We start from the raw sequence: 20,090 nt of genomic DNA on the forward strand, positions 1-20,090 counted from the left end.
AGGTGTAATGTTTCATGGCTTATGGCTTGGGCTGTACACTGCCTCAGGCGGAATACCCGAATCCAAGCTGAGGCGGTTGCTGAACATGGAAGGAAGGATGAAAGGACGGAAATGTAGAAAAGGGCAGAAAAAACATACCCATACAACACTATAAATGAGTCAGGATATCATAATGTTCTCAGAATTAAGTCATATTACCTGTATTTTCCGGCATATAAGACGACTGGGCGTATAAGACGACCCCCAACTTTTGAGAAGATTTTCCTGGGTTAAAAAGTAGTCTTATAGGCCAGAAAATACAGTATTTCCTGTGTACAAGAAAATAAGTAAAAAAGAAACAGAGGAGTGTGGTCTTGATGGCTTTAATGTCAGTGGGGCAGTGAATCTGCTCCAGGTTTCAGTCAGAACTCTAAAGGAGCTATTCCAGGCACGAAGTTCTTGCTGGTTCTGACTGAAACCCAGAGTTGATCCATCGTCCCACTGTCATTGGAGCCACCACCCTCCACTGAAACATAAGATCATAAGTGCTATGTTGGATCAGACCAAGGGTCCATCTAGTCCAGCACTCTATTCACACAGTGGCCAACCAGCCATCGGCAAGGGATGAACAAGCAGGTCATGGTGCAACCCATGTTCCCCAGCAACTGGTGCACACAGGCTTACTGCCTCGAATACTGGAGAGAGCACACAACCACCAGGGCTAGTAGCCATTGATAGCCTTTGCCTCCAGGAATTTATCCAACCCCCTTTTAAAGCTATCCAAATTAGTGGCCATCACTGTATCTTGTGGTAGTGAGTTCCATAATTTAACTATCCGCTGTGTGAAGAAGTACTTCCTTTTATTTGTCCTGAATCTCTCACCAATCAGCTTCACGGGATGACCCCGGGTTCTAGTATTTTGAGAGAGGGAGAAAAACAGAGGAGTTGCTGTTGGAAGTGGAACAAGACAGTTTGGTGCCTGAGGTAGAATATCAAAATGGTGCTCAAAGTATCACAAAAAAACTAAATAATTGACCATTTGCCCTTTAATAGTACCCCCTCAACTGCTGTTGACTAAGAGAGCTTCGGCTATGGGGTGGCATAGAAATGTAATAAATAAATAAATAATTAGGAGGGCCAGACTTTGACTCCAGGTCACTCCTCAAAGATCCTGGCCTCCTTCATACAATGGACAAATGGCTTCTTGATCCCATCTGACTGAGGCTGAAACTCTAAGCACACTTGCCCGGGAGCAAGACCCACAGAACACATTGGGAGATATCTCTTGAGTAAACATGGTTAGGATTAGGCTGTAAAACAAGGGCAGCAGATTGCTGGAAAGAGGAGCTCCCAAACAGCAGCCAGAACCGGCTCCATTGTAACTGCTCCTCAGTAACCCCAGCACCTCAGAGTAGCAAGAGTTCCAGGGAACAGATTTTATGAGGCGGATGTGTGGTAGCCTGTGACACCACAGAGTGTTCCCATTATAAATGGAGATGCTTCTGCCTAATGACATGGGAGCTTATTCTGTGGTGAAGGACAGCAAGAAAGATAAGCTAGTAAAGTGCAATAAACAGCCTTTCATCTGGGGTTTATTTCTCACATCTTTGCTTCCAAGTGAGCCCAAAGGTTTCTCTGGATATTTATTACATCTCTCTTTTTTTCATTCCCACGCTGTAAAATCTTTCCAGGAAACACAAAATAAAAAATGGAGTGTCATCTGACTCTCTGACGCATGAAAGAATAGGAAACGGAAGAGACTTTGAATTACTCATAGTTATAGCCACGGGACTGAAGCATTTATCACCAGCACATTTAAGCCCTGTAGCGTAACCAAAATATGCCGGGTTCCTTCCTCCTTCTTGCACACATCCAAAGGTTTTGTCCACAAGTAAGTAGAAACCGTGTACAAACCTGAATAGGAGGCATGATACCACTACAGCAGAGGTACAGAACTAATTTTCAGTGGAAGGCCAAATTGCCCTCTCCTCTGCGTCAGTGTTAGGAATATTATACCCTCATCTGCTAGTTTCCTGGGAGGGAAGAGCTTAATGTCGTGGTTGGTTTCAAGATGGGCAAGTTGGCCCCTTCCAACAACTCTGTTCTATGATTCTGCTTTTAGTGAATAGTCAATGTTAGTAACACGGTCAGTGCTTTCTGCATTTCATGTCCTTCTGACCTTACTCTTTACAATTCTTCTTCCCTTCCTTGGAGAGAGAGAGAGAGAGAGAGTATGCATACACCTGAAAACCTCAATAACTCTTGAAGTGGGATATAATCCATAAAAGTGTACGCCGGAATAAAGTTCTTAGTCTCTACGGCCCCGCAAGAGACTGTGCGTGAACCAATGCAGGTTGCATTTTCTTTCAACTGCTCCAGGTCAGATGATGAGGTCATGCCGTGCCCCCACCCCACACTCTTCCTCTTTCCTCAGGGACACAGAGTGATAGAGGCCTCAGGGGACCACAGCCAAAAGAAAGGGTAAAGCTTCTCTTTGAAGGAAGCCCTAAAAGTGAAGAGAGGTTCCGATTTCTGAGAGTCAGAGAACGCTAAGCGCCCTGCTTCGTAGTCCAAGCTGACGAGAATCCTACGGCTTGGAATCCCTGCCTCTGCATTAGAGGCTGGAGCTGCCTGATGGAGCTGGTAGGGGCCCAACTCCACAGCCCAAATTCCACGTTCTGGCTGAAGCACCACTGGCCTCTTCCTTTCCACAGACTCTTGAGCGACGCCCAGGGCCCAACCACACTGGCCTTTCACGTCCACCAGCCAGTGGTGACAGCCGTCCGTGAAGCCCTCAGAGCCCAACACACAAAAGGAGGGGTGGAACCTTTGAGAAGTGTTGCGATTGGCCGGACAAGCACCCTGGCGACTCACGGTTCTCTGGTCAGCTGAAATTGCAAGGTTGGGGTGAGCCGAATCGGGATCCAGGGTCAAGATCTCTGGAATAAAGAAAGGAACAGAGCGGGCTTAATACGTTCCAGTTGTGGCATATGAAGCTTGACCTGCATTAGATTTATTTATTTATTTTAAACATTTCTTGGCTGCCCTTCAGGCTAGAAGCCCTCCAAAGGCTGCTTACAGGATAAAAAAAGTTAAAATATTAAAAGTGATGAAAAACATAAACACAATAAAATAGCAATAAAAACAGTAGAAGTCAACAATAAAAACAGCAACCACAACAGTGGCAAGAGCAACAACAACAGTAGTCATTTCACAACAAGGCCACAGTAAAATAGCGGGCCTGCACAGACAACACGCTAGGCCAAGGTTAGGCCGCTAAACCTTTTGCAGCAAATGGTTGGTGAGCATGTTTAAACTGGGGCTATGTAGCCACCATGGCTAGGAATGGTTCACATGACACACTAAGCCATAACATTTAGCTCAAAATGCTTAACCACCATGGCTTAGCGCATCGTCTGAACAGGATCAATATGTTTTCAAGGCCTTCTTAAAAGCCTGCAATGACAGAGCATGGCGGATCTCCAATGGCACCTTGTTCTAAAGGAGTGGGGCCATTGCAGAGAAGACCCTCTGGATATGATGTGCACAAATATGGGGAGATCTATGCGAAAGAGAAATTGGCTTCCCTTTTAGGTTCGCCACTTCCCCCTCTTAGGTTCACCACAAACCAAACCCTGCCTGAGCTTATTCAGTGAACCTTGTGGGAAGATAGGAGGCCGTGACCCCTTCCTTTCCTTTGATGTTCATGTTTTGATAACCACCCACCTCGCATCTCAGTCATGTGCTCCCACAGGACTGTCTTCTTCCGGGAGAAATGGAAAATTCTCTCTTCCAGTTCTGTGGTGGACATCGGCGTCCATTTTGGAAAGTTCCAGTTTTTACACCTACAACAGCAGAGAAAGAAGGCAGAAGAGCCATCCCTTGGCAGCAGACGGCTGAGCAAACAAGCCAGAAAGTCTGGGCAGATTCAGTCAATGGGAACCATGCACATAGCTGCTTAAAAGCCTACCACATTGCACCTGTAACTGCACGGAGAGGTGGTTGTCTGTAGTCTCAGTGTTACCACCTATTAGCACCCCCTTGGAAAGCCAGGGAAGCAGAAAAGGAAGTGAAATCTAAGTCTGGCTGAGTGGAAAATGTCACACAGGCCCTAGGAAATATTGAGGGTTCTATTGGCCAGATGGAGACACAGAAGCATGGTGCTGGACATCTGAAAAGACACACAAGAGGACCAGGGTGGTGTAGTGTTTAAAGGGTTGGACTGGGACTCAGGAGATCTGGGTTCAAGTCCCCGTTTGGTCATGAAGCTCCCTGGGTGATTTTGGGCCAGCCACTGACTCCCAGCCCCACCTATCTTACAGGGTTGTTGTGAGGATAAAATACAGAGGGGGAGGACAACCATGTGAGCTGTCTTGAAGGAAAAAAAGGTGGGATATAAATGAATTAATTAACAGGAAGGCGGCCCAGGAGACACTGATACGGAACCCACAGGTTGAAGAAGGACAGAGTAAGCAGTGGTCTAAGAAACAGGAAGGGACTTGGGGGAAATAGAAGCAGAGGTGGAATGATGGAAAGAAGGAACCCATGAGAAAAGGAGTGGGGGAAAGAACTTCATATAATGCCTAGGGAGAGAGAGGCTGTGTACCACGCTAAGATGGCAATAAACATCAAGGCAGTTTGGGAGGCTTGTACAAAGCAGGGGAGGATACTGTAAACTCCAGTTGGTGGCCCAGCTCTGGCCCTGTCTGGGCAGGGATAACCTGGCTTCAGTTGTCTATCTAGTAACCTCCAAGTTAGATTACTGCAATGCACTCGACGTGGGGCTGCCTTTGAAGACAGTTCGGAAGTTGCAGCTTGTGCAAAATGCAGCAGCCAGATTAATAGTGAGGACCAAGAGGCAAACATATAAGACCCACTCTGGTCCACTCGCATTGGCTGCCTATATATTTCCAAGCCTGATCAAGGTGCTGGTTCTAACCTATAAAGCCTTACACAGCTTGGGACCACAATACCCGATGGAATGCCTTTCCTGACATAGAATCATAGAGCAGCAGAGTTGGAAGGGGCCTACAAGGCCACCGAGTCCAACCCCCTGCTCAATGCAGGAATCCACCCTAAAGCATCCCCGACAGATGGTTGTCCAGCTGCCTCTTGAAGGCCTCTAGTGTGGGAAAGCCCACAACCTCCCTAGGTAACTGATTCCATTGTCGTACTGCTCTAACAGTCAGGAAGTTTTTCCTGATACATTACATTCAACAACTAAGGTCCTCCGGGTGCCTACTATGAGGGAGGCTTGAAAGACAGCAGCAAGGGAGAGGGCCTTCTCTATGATGGCCCCCCAATTATGGAATGATCTACCTGATGAGGCCCACCTGGTGCCAACACTGCTATCTTTTCAGCGCCAGGTCAAGACTTTTCTCCCAGGCATTTAGCAATATGTGATGCGCTCCACGGATCCTGGATCTGTTTTTAGGTTCATAGCTTAAAGTTGTTTATAGTTGTTTTCAGATGTATATTTTTGTGTATGTTGCATGTTTTTGTGGTTTTAAATTTTGTATATAGTTTTTAATTGTTTTAATCTTATGTAAACCGCCCAGAGAGCTTCAGCTATGGGCGGTATAGAAATGAAATAATAATAATAATAATAATAATAATAATAATAATAATTCAGAGGCAGAGCAGGGGGAGCATTAAGGCCAAAGAGGTGAGTATGTGGGGAAAGTACTGATTTGAACAAGCCCAGTTTTTGCACTGCAGGACCCTCTAGAAACCTAGTCAACATAACAGAAAGAATCAAACTAAAAGAAAAGTTTGCTCACCTGTTCAATAGGATTCCAACATCCTAAAAGGGAGCGAGAAAAGGAGAGAAATGGTGAGAAACTGGGATTCTCAGAGGGAAGGGAGGCTGGTTGAGGATACACCCTCACAGCATGCAGATTCCTACATTCAAAATTCCTTGACGCCGGGGGTGGGTGAGGAGGAACATCTGAGCTCTGCACACCGACGCCTGATTGTGTGAAGGAATTGCTTATGAAACTCTTGTCTTTTTTTGAGGGAGGGGCTGTAGCTCAGCGAGAGAGGCCCTGCTTTGCATGCAGAAGGCCCCAGGTTCGATCCCCAGCATCTCCAGGTAGAGCTAGGAAGGAATCCTGCCTGAAGCCCTGGAAAGCCACTGCTGCCAGTCAGAGTTGACAATACTGGGCTAGATAAGGCATGTCCCTATGTAACGCACATCAGCAGGGCTTCCAGGCTTCTGCATGACCACTGGTGATATGGAGCACTTGGCACTCCATATGTTACATCATCAGTAGAGTGGAGAAGAGGGTACATATTATTATTATTATTAATAATAATAATAATATCCCACCTTTTTCCCAGTACTGGGACTCAAGGCGGTTTACAAAACATGTACAATTAAAACATATAAATTTACAAACGTAAAATAGAATTAAACTCGCTTCTCCACAATGAGAAGAGGACCATAGCCCTGAGGTAACGAATGAACCAGGTCTGAGAATATTTGCAGAATCAAATGCATCCCTACCATGGCAACGCATCCATAAATTTTATTTATTTTATTTATTCTCCAGCTGTATTTCGGGAAATACTGACCATCTGCCATTCATGCAAGTAACAGTGAAAACTGCAGTTATCAACACGAGCTACACTGCCCCCAGCGTTAGCATGCAAGGTGCCCTGTGAGGAAAGTGCCAATCAACATCGGCAAAGGACACCACCCTCTTTGGGTTGCACACAACCATGTCTAAACGGGAGCTTGGTCAGCTGCCACGTGGGCTCTGATCTTAATGGATCAGCACTGTCTCTTTTCTTGGAGGACAGGCCGGCCCCTCTTTCCTGAAGAGTTCTGAGATCTCTTGGGCAAAGGCAAGAGAAGAGACAGAGGCAACAGAACCAGCAATGCAAGCGCCTTTGCAGCTGGCACAGATTGGCGGGAAGCAATTAATGCTATCTATTTGAAAGTGGTGGTGACGGGACCTTTGATATCTTCCACTACTATTATTTATTTATTGCATTTATTATTATTATTTCTTGCATTTATATACCGCCCCTTCGCTGAAGCTCTCTGGGAGGTTCACATAAGATAAAACATTTAAAAACAATATACAAAAATTAAAAACCACAAAGACATGCAAAATTCACGTACATTTAAAACCACTGTATGAACTTTAGAAACGATGAGCCAAAAAACAGACCCAGGCTCATTACATATTGCTAAATGCCTGGGAGAAGAGAAAAGTCTTGACCTAGTGGCGAAAAGATGACAATGTCGGCGCCAGGCAGACCTTGTCAGGGATTGTTCCACAGTTGGGGGGCCACCACAGAGAAGGCCCTCTCTCTTGTTGCCGCTCTCCGAGCTTCCCTCGGAGTAGGCACCCGGAGGAGGACCTTAGATGTTGATACTGGAACTACTATGAATTCTCCCTCGGTAGAGAGACAGTGTTCCTATCTTAACTCTCTGATATGTCTTCCGGCCTGCCCTACACTAAACTAAAGTCATCCACCCCTTCTCAACTCCCTTTCTGCAGCCCTCCCAATTTACCTTGAGAAACTCCGTATCTGGCTGCTGACACTTTTGCTCCAGTTCAAGTATCAGTCCTTGTAGAAGCGGCGCCCCCTGCTGGACCTTGTGGCTGTTCTCCTGCTGCATTTTCTTCAAGTCAGTGGTCACTTTCGACAGCCCCTGCAAGATGTGGCTCTCCCTGTATTGCAGGACCCTCTGCAGCTGCTGGAACATGTGGGTGGTGTGCTTCCTCTTGGCTTCCGCCCGACCCTGTAGAGGAGGGAACGTGAAAAAGTGCCTTTAATAGCCCACCTTACCCCAAAGGATTAGGACAGGTAACATTAAAAAGCAGAATGTCTCTTTGTCCATAGGAATTGCTGTCCCTAAACCAGGAAAGGAAACTCTGGCTGTTCGTATGGTTCACTCCTCCCACGTAGGTGTCCCTCCTTTGGATCTTGTGTGTCCTCCATTACATTTACAAAGAAATGCCACAAAGTTACTGCCACTATTTTCTTTAATGCCCTAATTTAGGAGGGAATGCTTTTTCTTAGATTGGACCTCCTTTCTCATAATGCCCTGGGGCTTCTGGAAGTAGAGGTGAACCCACTGGAGTACACCTTTACTTCTTGGTGGTGGAGAGCAATGGTCTTCAACTGTTGGGTCACAACCCAGAAGTGGGTTGCAAGATCAGTCCAGAAGGGTCATGTCAAAGCAACTGCCACCAAGTTAGGCATGGAGAAAATTGTGAAACGGGGCCCCATGTTGCAGGTTGGGAGTCCAAGGTGGGTCTCAGGTCTGGACCAGCTGAAGACCACTGGCGTAGAGGCATACCCAAATAAGATTTTCTTTTGACTGGCTTGAGCCTGAAATAGGCCATACAGCAAACTTATCACCACCACCCCAATCCAGAACCAACGCCAGGTTAAATGCCCTTGGCAAAGTGACAGTGGTCTGAAAATGCCATGTCTGTCCCAGTTCTCTTCTATTTGACAATGGAACCAGTTACTGTTGGTGGGGATGCAACAGGCTCTCCAGCACTGCAGGTCTTCAAGTAGAGGGTGGGCGGCCCATCTGTTGGGAATGTTCCAGCTCTGGATTTCTTACATCAAGTGAAGGGGCAGACTAGATGGCCTACAAGACAGCCTACAAGGCCCCCTCCAACTCTAGGATTCCTCCAGTAACTTCTAGTACTGCAACACAAAATTGTATTACCATATTTCGTTGATTCTAAGATGCACTTCCCCGCCCCCCCCCCCCATATAAACATCTCTAAAAACGGGGTGCATCTTAGAATCGCAGGTTTTTTTAAAAAAAAAATCCGTGCTTTGCAGAACGCACCATCTGTCTGCCACAGATCAGCACCGCCAACACAATAAGCCACAACTAACGAACTGATGGCTTTTGATGCCTGGCGGCCGTTTGCTCGTCGCCGTCGCCCCCCCCCCCATCGCTTCTACCAATCACAGCAAGAGAATGAAGAAGCGGCCCCTTTTGAGTGGCTTTTGCACTCTTGTCTGTAGGTACAAGCTGCAGTTTCCTGCTCAGCTCTAGATCCTTTGCTGGTGTGTGTGTGTGTGTGTGTGTGTCCCAAATTCTTTCCAAACTTCCCCAAGCTGTACCTCATTCTCTTTAGCTACATTCCTTTATAGGTTCCTTTAGCTTTCCCCTCCCCTCCAGTTCCTAAGCAGACACACGCTCACGGAAGGGCATCTCTCTCTCCACCGGCAGTTTGTTTTGGGAGGTTCGATCCCTGAATTCCAGGAGTGGAGGGATTCCATGGGCCGCGCCTTCCTCCCTGCCCAAAAGCAGGCCGGGCCTCGAAGCCGGCTACAGGCTGCACGGGTGGACCAACCGGCCCTCTCAAACCTCTCACGCTGCTCCCTAAGCGCTGCTTGAAGCTTTGCTGGGCCGCTAATGGCGAAGCCACACCTCTCCCTGTTGCGTGTGCCGGCTAACTCCCAAACGCGGCCCCACACGTGCCGCTCACACCCATGCACAGCGACCCATGCCACGTGCGGGATCCTTCAGGGTGGCTCCAGCATGGCCAGCAGGGACTCGATGTAGGACATGTGGGGGGGGGGGGAGACACACAGGGACGGAGGGCTGCGCCGGGTTCCAGAGGGAAATTCTACTCATGAAAGATATTCTAAGAAATTTATTTTTTCTTAGAATCAAAGCTTTTTTTCTATTGGTGGTACTGAAATTAGTGTGCGTCTTACAATCGATGGCGTCGTACAATCAAAGAAATACGGTACATCACATGTTTTTGTGAGTTTCTTCAACTTTGCTGAACTAATCAATGGATTGCCACCTTGGCATCTGCATCTGATGTGTCTATGGATCTCATCACAAACCTTTGTTTTGTGTTTATTGGACATCACAATGTCTCTTTAATAAGGATTTGTCTAAGTTGGCTAATTGTTGGAGGTGCTTCTTTTGGCAATACCCATAGCTGCCCCTTTTGGAAGGAAGTCATTACACAGATAAACTTTGTATTGGAACACTTAATATTTACTGATGTGCACGCTCTTTTAAATTATCTTCTTGCTTCCTGGGAGTTAATGCATGGTCACCACAAAAGAATTCTGAGCACCCTTCTGACAATTAAAAGACTGATATTACAACATTGGAAGGATAAACACTGCCCTCCTATAAGGCAATGGACTGTAGCTGTTCCCTGCTTGTAGTGCAATGTAGCCAGTCTTGAGTGAGACCTTCACATCAGTTGCCCAGCAGAAAGTTGCACTAACAAGCGACGCTTTAGCTCTTTTCAGTTCTATAATTCCAGGCCAGGAAGCACCACAAGGAGGAGCAAAACTGGGAGGAGTGTCATCAACCCACCTTCCAAACCTTCTCAAATGCCGCTCAATTCCAAGGGTATCCTTCAAGCTTCAAACCATATAACTTTGTCAACAATAGGGAGGGGGGGACCTCCTTACCAACAGCATCTCCAGTCTCCTCCCTTGGTTTACCGCAAGTATCTCTCTGCTGTCCCTCTCGCTTTTCAGCATGGCCAAGTGGTGTTGAAACTGAACCTGCCAAAAGTGACAAATAGATAAGAGTTCATATCTTAGGGAGTGAGATATTCTGGTTTTCCTTGTGAGCACACGGGTATGCAGCTCATAGGCTCTTACAAGATGCTTGGGCACTACTGAGAGGTGCAGAAGCTCAAGTGCTCCTGGAGTCTTAATCCATAGGCCTATATAAAATCAGAGCTGCCTGTGATAATAGGAAATCAAATGAGCATTAAGAGCACACACAGTAAGATCCTTCCTGGGCTATTCCACTTCAGACAGGTGGAGGTGGGTATATTTTGAACCTATCTCTATTATTCCAGCACATAGAAAGCCACGGAGAACACATGCTGGTTTTGCATGCATGAATCCATCTTTATATTTGTGTGTGTAAACAAGCAGCTGAAGTAGCAGGAAAGCAGTGTGATCCAGGTTTATGCTGGGACAGAAGTGCACTTCCTCACCCCCTTCCTTCTCACACCACCCCCCTGAATACACTCCACACAGAGCCAGGAGGCCCTGCTGAATGGGATGAGCCGTGGTGTGAGTGTAGGAGGGGAGGGGGGAATCGCCAGAATAATAACACATTCAAAACACATTTTTAGAAGAAATGAAGTGCAAATAAAACCACGGCTGGTCATTCAGGGAAGGCTTCTTGGAACAACAACGATTTCAGGAGGCACCAGAATAAGGTGACCACAGGTGAAGGAGGACAGGTTTCTTATATCTTTAACAGTTGTATTGAAAAAGGAATTTCAACAGGTGTCATTTGCAGCACCTGGTGAAATTCCCTCTTCATCACAACAGTTAAAGCTGCAGGAGCCCTGCCCTCTTTTGTATCTAGTCATGCTAGGCAGGGCTCCTGCAGCTTTAAATGTTGTGATGAAGAGGGAATTTCACCAAGTGCTGCATACATACAATTGACACCAGTTGAAATTCCCTTTTCTATGCAACTGTTAAAGATAGAGGAGCCCTGTCCTCCATTCCATAGGGTCACCCTATGCTGGAACGAATACAAGGTTGGTGCCTGCCTGACCTTCAGAGGCAGGGAACTCCACAGGAAAGGGACCACCACACTGAAGGCTCTTCTCCAGGTGTACTCCAATTGGATCACAGGTCCACGTGGAACTACCAGGAGCATTTGTATTGACAGCAGTCAAGAGTCCCACATGGCTTGTCGAAGTCAGACTTCATACTTGCAAAGCCCTCCTAATAGCCAGTGTCAAGGGTAGGCATAGCTGGGCACCTGTCGAGGGCCCACACCTCAGCAGGGGCCCACTAACAAAAGCCCCCTGGACTTGCTCCTCCTCTTCAGCCCTGCAACCTGCTCGTTCACCTGCCTCTCGCTTTGGACAGACAATGGTTGTGGTGAGAAAGAACAGCAGATTACTGATTGTTTGATTATTATTTATTATTATTATTATTGCAGTTATATCCTGCCTTTTTTCCTCCAATGAACCGAAGGCGGCATACATAATCCTCCTCCTCTCTATTTTATCCTCACAACAACAACCCTGTGAGGTAGGTTGGGCTGGGAGCCTGTCTCTGGCCCAAAGTCACCCAGTGGGTTTCCATGGCTGAGTGGGGACTAGAACCCGGATCTCCCGACTCCCAGTCTGACACTTTAGCCACTACACCATACTGGCTCTCACACAGATGTTGCTGCCTACTTTCTCTCTGCCTGTCAAGTAAGCAAATGGTAACAATGATGAAAAAGAGACTGGAAACAATAGCAGCTGGTGACAATGGCAGAGAAGATAGAGAGAGGTGTCTTGTCCAAAAGCCTTCAGAAACCTGGAGATGGCCCTGGTCCTCCATCTCAAAATGCCAACAGCTGGCAGTTTGGTAAGTGTTTTTATGGAGGAAAGTTAAATGTTATGTTTGCATGAAATGTGTACTTTGGGACAATGGCCAAACAGACTTTTTCAATTTGTAAAGGGTAGGTGGGTGGGTGGGCTGAAAGTGGAAGAAAGGCTGAGGGAAATGGATACTTAATTCTGTCTGAACCAGCCATTTCCGTGCTCCAAATACCCCCCACCCCCCGCCGAGATTTTCCACATATGGGGTGCTGGGATGTTTGCATGTTGAATGTTTTTTCCAAGTGTTTATTTTGTCAAACGAGGTGGCGAAAAAAACCCCGAAACCCAGAAATGGAAATAATTGCAATTTTAGTGATCCTTTGAAAAATCATGAATGACGTGGAACATGAAAATACTTCCTTTAAATTGGAGGTAGCCAATTAAATGGGTATTTTTTTTAGGGTGGTGGTGCAATCAGCAGAACCTGTATTCAAAAACAGTTTCTGTCCATGTCCCTTAAGCTGGATGGGGGACTGACTGCATGTGTAAATGGATACTCATTAGGCATGTGCTCCGCTCCGATTAAGAGCGGAGAAGCAGTAGCGAATTGGCCTGCTCCGCCTTACCCAGAGGCGGAGTAGAAGCGGACCACGGACCCCTAGAAGCAAGGCGAAGAGAAGCGGCCATTTTTCAGAGCTCCTAGTTCAGGCGGAGCGCTCCGGTCGCCATCTTGAAAACATTTCGCCCATAGGATTGCATTGCGGGAAATAATCGCGGATAACTGGGTTGTTTTTGAAGCTATCGTTCTGAAAATTCTTGTGCTCAGAGAGTCGTGGATGGGGGTCATTTTGAGACTACTCTCACCTCTCTGCGTCGTGCGAGTCGCGTGCTGGAATTTTTAAAAAATCGGGTAAACAAACGGACAGCGCGGGTCAAACGGCGGTTTTCGCCCATAGGATTGCATTGAGGAAAAGAATTGGGGATAACTGGGTTGTTTTTTAAGCTATCGTTCTGAAAATTCTTGTGCACAGAGAGTCGTGGATGGGGGTCATTTTGAGACTACTCTCACCTCTCTGCGTGGTGCGGGTCGCGCGCTAGAATTTTTTAAAAAATCGGTGGGAAAAATACCTTTTTCAAAGGGCTGAGGGGCAGAGTCAGCTCCCGGTCATGATGATCCCAAAGTTGGAGGAGGGGATAGGCAAAACGGGTAACTTGGGTTTCTGGGAAACTTCTCTTTCTTAATCTGAACGGACTTTTCCCAGTGCTTTTTAACACAGTAGCCCCACCAAATGCACAAACACAACCTGAAATCATATACTAAGCCAATAATAAGAGATAGAAACACAGCACTGCTACCCACCCTAACTTTGGGGAACAACTAAAAAGATGTGGTGCAAGGGGATGAGCTCCCCTAGGGCATCTCATCGTGGACGTGCCCCCACTCTCTCCTGTACTGGAAGGCCATCAGAGCCTTCCAAAGAGAGTAACCCGGTGGAGCAATGCCTATCATGAGTTGAAGTGAGCGTTTACTTCTTAGTGGTGGAGCAATGTCTTTCATGAGTTGAACTGACAGTGTTGCTTCTTAAAAGACTGGTCACTAGGACCAGTCAAATTGGCAGCTGCTTCCCCCTCCCCCGGGCACGTCCCCCTATTACTGGTAAAAGACAGATATAGCCTTTTTTTAAAAGTTCTTCTTGTTGTTTATTCAGCAACACTGCTGCTTTTAATTCCACCCCTCCTTTGTTTATTGATTGATTTATTCCATTTTATATGCATTACTGGCTTATCCTTGGCTCACTTCCTTATGCCCCCAGAAATGCCAGCTGCATGCCTGCCTGCCTTCCCTCCCTCCTCCCCTGCCCACCTCGCAGGGATGTTGTGTGTGTGTGGCTTTGACTCAGGGGAGAAGTCCTTCCTGCGCTCACTTGGAGTTTTGGAAGTTCCAAATTTTGCAGGTTTAAGCCCCGCCAAAAAACAGGGGATGATGGGACTGCTTTGAGTGTGGACGTCCATGTGGACACATGGATAAGCTGTCATGGTGCCGAGTTTGAGGTTTCTAACATGCAAATTGACGGAGCTATCCCAAGGGGTGTGAATGGGGTGCCTGATTTTCAAAAATTCCCCAAAAATCAGGGGATGATGGGATTGCCTTGAAACTTGGCGTGCGTGTGGACACGTGGATAAGCTTTCATGGTGCCGAGTTTGAGGTTTCTAACGTGCAAATTGACGGAGCTATCCCAAGGGGTCTGAATGGGGTGCCCGATTTTCAAAAATTCGCCAAAAATCAGGGGATGATGGGATTGCCTTGAAACTTGGCGTCCATGTGGACACATGGATAAGCTATCATGGTGCTGAGTTTGAGGTTTCTAACATGCAAATTGACGGAGCTATCCCAAGGGGTGTGAATGGGGTGCCTGATTTTCAAAAAATCCCCAAAAATCAGGGGATGATGGGATTGCCTTGAAACTTGGCGTGCGTGTGGACACGTGGATAAGCTTTCATGGTGCCGAGTTTGAGGTTTCTAACGTGCAAATTGACGGAGCTATCCCAAGGGGTCTGAATGGGGTGCCCGATTTTCAAAAATTCCCCAAAAATCAGGGGATGATGGGATTGCCTTGAAACTTGGCGTGCGTGTGTATACCCCCATGAGGTGTCATGGTGCCAAATGTGAGGTTTCTAACTTGAACAGAAAAAAAGTTGTATAATTTTTTAGCTTTCAATGCAACCCTATGGGGGGGGGGAAAACGGAGCTCCGATCCGGATCCGGAGTGCCGAGCGGCGCGGAGCGGAAATGGGCGGAGCGGGGGCGGGGTGAAGCGGCCCGCTCCGAAAATCGCGGATCTGCAAGTGAAGCGGAGCGGGGGGGGTCCATGCACACCCCTAATACTCATGTCTGCTTCCCCTCCCCTATTCACCTGCAGGGGCTATGCTTTAGAGTTGTCACTTACATAAAGCTCTGCTCTCAGTAAAGCAGGACAGAAGGCCAAATTACATGCATGCAGAGAGCTTTTCTTTTCTTTCTTTCTTTTTAAACTAAAAATCTTACAAATCAGCTATTCGAAGGGTTGAAAGGAAGACTGGATTTGGTTCTTCACCAAACAGCTGATTGACTGGAAATTGGCTTTTCAACGAGGGCATGCAGTCTTTTTGATCTGGGCCTATTATCTAGGTAGACAGCGTAGGGAGAACAAAAAGGAAGCAGCGCGCTTTCATTTTGCATCTGTATATATTTACATGCATGTGCACTCCCTATGCCACAGGGAGGCAACCTGGTGCTCTCCGAACGTTTTGCACTACAACTCCCAGAAACCTTTACTGTTTGCCATGCTGGCTGAAGCTGATGGGAGCTGTGTAGCCAAAACATCTGGAGGCTCCCCATCCCTGCCCTAGCAGACATTTAACTAGAGCAAAGGTGGGCGACCGCCTGCCCTCCGGTTGCTTTGGCCGACAACTCCCATTAGCCCCCGCCGGCATGGCCAACAGTAAAGGATTCTGGGAGTTGTAGTCTGAAAAAAAAACTAGAGTGCACCAAGTTCTAGAAACTTGAGAGAGAAGGCGGGCACTTGAAGAACTGAAGTCCCGCTGTGCGTATTAACCAGGCATCCCCTAACTCGCGCCACCCCCATGGCAAAATAATGCTCGCAGGATAAGATTCGAGAAAAATCGGGACCCTCTCTTGTAAACATAGATCAATGGCGCATAGGAGGCGGGGGGCTCCGATTTCGGTGGGGCTGTAAATTCATTCCGAGTTTCAGTCAGAACCGCTCTGAAAGCGGAAGGAGCGATCCAGGATGCTGAGCCCATTTTGGGGGTAGAGTTCAGCGCCTTGGGTGGCTCCATGGGAGTCCTGACCGAAACCCAGAATGCATTTGTAGCCGCACCAAAATCAGAGCCACCAGCCTCCACTGGGCGCAGCACTGGGAGCGCTGGTCTCGCGCCGCAGCCGCCGCCGCCGGGGCTGACCTTGTACTCCTCGGCCGCCTCCTCGACGGGGACCACCGCGTGCGCTCTGTGATCCTTGGACCGGTCGTAAACCACGCAGATCAAGGCCTCGTCGTCCCGGCAGAACAACTTCAGCGCCTCCAGGTGCTTCTTGCACATGCCTTCCGGGCCTTCTGGGTGGTGGCTGCCGCAGCCGCCGCAGCCGCCGCCAGCCTTGGGCGCCCAGCCTGGCGCAGCCCCGGGCTGGGCCGAGGTGGAGGCCAGCTCCTTGGCCCTCGCGGCCACCTTGCCCAGCTGCGTGTTGGGCCGCAGCGTCCTTTTGCGGGACCGCTTCCTGCACTGCGGGCAGAGGAAGCTGTCTCCGAGGCCGGCCCAGTAGGTGCTGATGCAGGCCTGGCAGAAGTTGTGTTCGCAGTTGAGGATCACGGGCTCCGTGAAGTAGTCCAGGCAGATGGGGCAGAAGAGCTCTTCATGCAGCGCTCTGTCGGAGCCCGGGGCCGCCATGGCTGCCTCGGGCAGGAAGGCGCTGGGCCGCGGTTCCTCCCGCTGGCCTTGGGCCCCGCCCGCCTCTTGCGAAGAGCTTTCGGAAAACAGGAACTGGGAGGTTGGGGAGAGCGTAGTGGGCGGATTGGCTGATAAGGTAGATAGGGTGTGGGGCAAAAGTGGGGTGACCATATGAAAAGGAGGACAGGGCTCCTGTATCTTTAACAGTAGTACAGAAAAGGGAATTTCAGCAAGTGTCATTTGAATGCATGCAGCACCTGGTGAAATTTTGTCTTCATTATAACAGTTAAAGCTGCAGGAGTCCTGCCCTCTTGACCAGATTCAAAAGAGAGGAGGGCACCTGCAGCTTTAACTGTTGTGATGAAGAGGGAATTTCACCAGCTACTGTATGCATACAAATGACACCTGCTGAAAATCCCATTTCTCTACAACTGTTAAAGATACAGGAGCCCTCATTTCCAGTCTCCTGGGGAGGATAGGCTGTGATACCTAGTTCTTGAGTTAAAGTTGCCAACTGACCAGAAAAAGGGGGCCTCAGCAGTTTTTCTGCTTTTAAGCAGAACTACTCAAGGTTTTCTTCATAACATGGCAGTAACCACTATCAGCTACTAATAAGGCAAACAGCTGTGGTAAGCAGGGGCTAGATAAATGTTGGCAGCAGCCCTTACTGATTAATAACATGGGCTTGTGGGTGTTTTTAAAAACTTGGTGGTTTTTTTTCCATTCCCAACTTGTTCTTCATATCTAAATTTTAGTCATTGATTTGTCCTGTTTTTCCCCCCAAGTGGTTTATATAATATCCCACACATACAAATGTGTGGGTTTTGTACATATATTGTTACAAACTTTGGGCTTCCTGCACAGAAGGAAAAATCAGAGAACCCAAGATGCTGTTTCTACGTTCTTTGAGATTTGTGTAACCTGAAATTTCACTTAATTGTGGCACTGGTCTGCCCTAATAATGTTTATAATTATATAAAAATACAGTAGTGTAAGGCTTATTACTCAAGATCTACCAGACCGATTTTGCTCATATTTGTTTTAAACTGAAGCTTGTGTAGACATGCAGAAATTTTTTTTTAAAAAAAGGTGAGTAGATGCAGCAGAAATCATGTTAGGTGTTATGCTTTTCATCTTAGAGCACAGTTCTGGGGCCTTTAGGCAGTGTCCCAAGGGCCACAGGTTGCAGTGGACTTCCGTCTCCGAGGCTGGGGACAGAGCTCCAACAACACACTCTCTCTCCCACCCACCCACCCCAAACTCCTCCAGCCACCACGGAAACCTCTTTAGCAGCTCTCTTTCCTGCGGTCAAAACTGCAACCTCGGGAAAGGAGGGAGAGGCATTGGATCCAATGCTCACTCAGCCCATATCTGTCCCCAGTGCAGAGGGGAATTTAGAAAGGCTTTGAGGCCTGTATATTTTAAAAAAAAACTTTCAGGAGAAAGGTGAAGCAAAAAATGCCTCCACTGTTCCTCCCACCCTGTCAGCAGGAGCCTGTCAGGGGTTTGGATGGATAGAAGCTTCCAAGATTGGAGTGCTCTGTTGTTTAAGCTAGGAACCCATAAGATCACACTCTTACTTGTGCTTTTAGGGTAAATAATTATCACCGGTCCTCTAGGTCTGAAGAGAGTCAGGTTAAAAATCTAAAGCTGGCTGGGGAATGCTAGGAGTTGTAGGACTTTTTTTCAGTCTAAACATGCATAGGATTGTGCCCTAAATAACTAATGAAGGGCGTATCCCTCTAAAGAAGGGGACCAAGGATCATTGATAATACATATGTATGACAACATGACAGGTCCAATCCTTGGAATCTCTAGCTGAAGGATATCGGATAAAAATAATGGGAAAGTCCACATTAGACCTTTGGTTAGGCTCTAAATAAGGCAGGTCAATTTTTATTATCCTGTGCTGTCACAGCACCCATAGGGTCTTCTGCTTCAATGGCTGCATCAGCATACCTGCAGAGGGAAGACATTGGTACCTGCCTCCGGCTCTTTTTGCCACTGCAACACGGAAGCAGTGGTGAATGTCCAGAGCCCTTTACACAGCTCTTTAGGATCCCACCATAAGGACAAGCCACTCATCACCCTCATACAAAAGAAAGCGGACACTGGAGTAAAGTAGCAATCACATTGCATTGTGTGAAGGGTGCAACAGCCCTGCTGTGGTCAGAACTCAGAACATCTCTCGACCACAAACCATAAGGGTCTGATGACATGGATAATAGCGAAGACTGGCTTCAGATGCCACCTAAGTAGGCAGTCTCATAGAATCATAGAATAGCAGAGTTGGAAGGGGCCTACAAGGCCATTGAGTCCAACCCCCTGCTCAATGCAGGAATCCACCTTAAAGCATCCCCGACAGATGGTTGTCCAGCTGCCTCTTGAATGCCTCTAGTGTGGGACAGCCATAGCAACTGCCCCACCAGAGGCTCCTGTAGAAAGTTTGCTCTCCCCTGAAGCTATGTCTCCAATCCTTTCTGCTCAAGAGTGATGGCCAATTTGGATGGCTTTAAAAGGTTGGATAAATTCCTGGAGGAGGTGATTATCAATGGCTAATAGTCCTGATGGCTATGTGCTACCTTCAGTATCAAAGGCAGTTGCTGGGGAACATGGGTGGGTGGGAGTGCTGTTGCACCCATGTCCTACTTGTGGGTTTCATGGGAGGGGCTACAGGGGATAGAGCACATGTGCTGCATGCAGAAGGTCCCAGGTTTGATGCCTGGCTTCTCCAGGTAGGGCAAGAAAAGAATCCCACCTGAAACTGGAGAGCTGCTACCAGTCAGTGTCAACAATACTGGGCTAGATGGAGCAATGGTCTGATCCTGAATGGCTCTTCGTATGTTTTGATGTTCTTAAGAAGCAACACTGCTCCTCTTCTCTGACCCAGAGGAATTCTCTCAAGAACCACCAGCAGGATGGGCATTTCTCAGAACAAGTCATGGCTTCTTTAGCCATGAGCAGTTTTCCTCTGAGAAGGCACGGCTTGAGACATCCCACTTGGCTGCAGATCTACCTAAGTTCAAAACTGACTCAAGCCTACACCGTTGCAAACTAGGCTTCTCCAACCTGGCGCCCAGAGATGTCTTGGACTACAGCTCCCATTAGCTCGAGCCAGCATGGCCAATGGTCAGGAATGCTGGGAGATACAGTCCGAAACATGTGGAGGGCGCCAGGTTGGGGAAGGCTGCTTCAAGCACTCTGCCTGTTTGCTTGCTGACATGTCACCTACCAACCACTGCAGTGAGCTGTCCATGGTCCTGAACTCTTGCAATGCTTGTCCAGGAACATCCCTGTGGATTTCAGCCTGGAACAGAAAAAAGGCCCTTTCTCTCCCCCGCCCTCCGCCCCTTTTCACCTTTCTGCAGT

General features: G+C 47.8%; 1 protein-coding gene across 1 annotated transcript; it reads right to left on the reverse strand.

Moving 5' to 3' along the window:
• Positions 1-1,554: 1,554 nt before the first annotated feature.
• On the reverse strand, positions 1,555-18,806 carry LOC134395503 (E3 ubiquitin-protein ligase TRIM39-like). Its single transcript, XM_063121666.1, has 7 exons — positions 18,681-18,806; positions 16,239-16,814; positions 10,402-10,497; positions 7,502-7,732; positions 5,760-5,782; positions 3,706-3,824; positions 1,555-2,918 (listed from the first exon to the last, which is right to left on the reverse strand). Exons 1-7 carry the CDS (start codon positions 18,804-18,806, stop codon positions 2,410-2,412), a joined length of 1,680 nt encoding a protein of 559 aa, XP_062977736.1. The 3' UTR covers positions 1,555-2,409.
• Between the last annotated feature and the right edge of the window lie 1,284 nt (positions 18,807-20,090).

Source organism: Elgaria multicarinata, chromosome 3 (assembly GCF_023053635.1).
Source record: "Elgaria multicarinata webbii isolate HBS135686 ecotype San Diego chromosome 3, rElgMul1.1.pri, whole genome shotgun sequence".
Lineage (NCBI taxonomy): Eukaryota > Metazoa > Chordata > Lepidosauria > Squamata > Anguidae > Elgaria > Elgaria multicarinata.

What these genes read in the sequence shown, in the direction of transcription:
- LOC134395503 (XM_063121666.1), bottom strand. Translation starts at nt 18,806, where the DNA reads ATGAGTGGCTTGTCCTTATGGTGGGATCCTAAAGAGCTGTGTAAAGGG. An exon ending in CAGATACGGAGTTTCTCAAG is followed by an intron (nt 5,783 to 7,501) that starts GTAAATTGGGAG and finishes GCTCCCTTTTAG; the next exon opens with GATGTTGGAATCCTATTGAA. An exon ending in GCACATGACTGAGATGCGAG is followed by an intron (nt 2,919 to 3,705) that starts GTGGGTGGTTAT and finishes TCTTTATTCCAG; the next exon opens with AGATCTTGACCCTGGATCCC.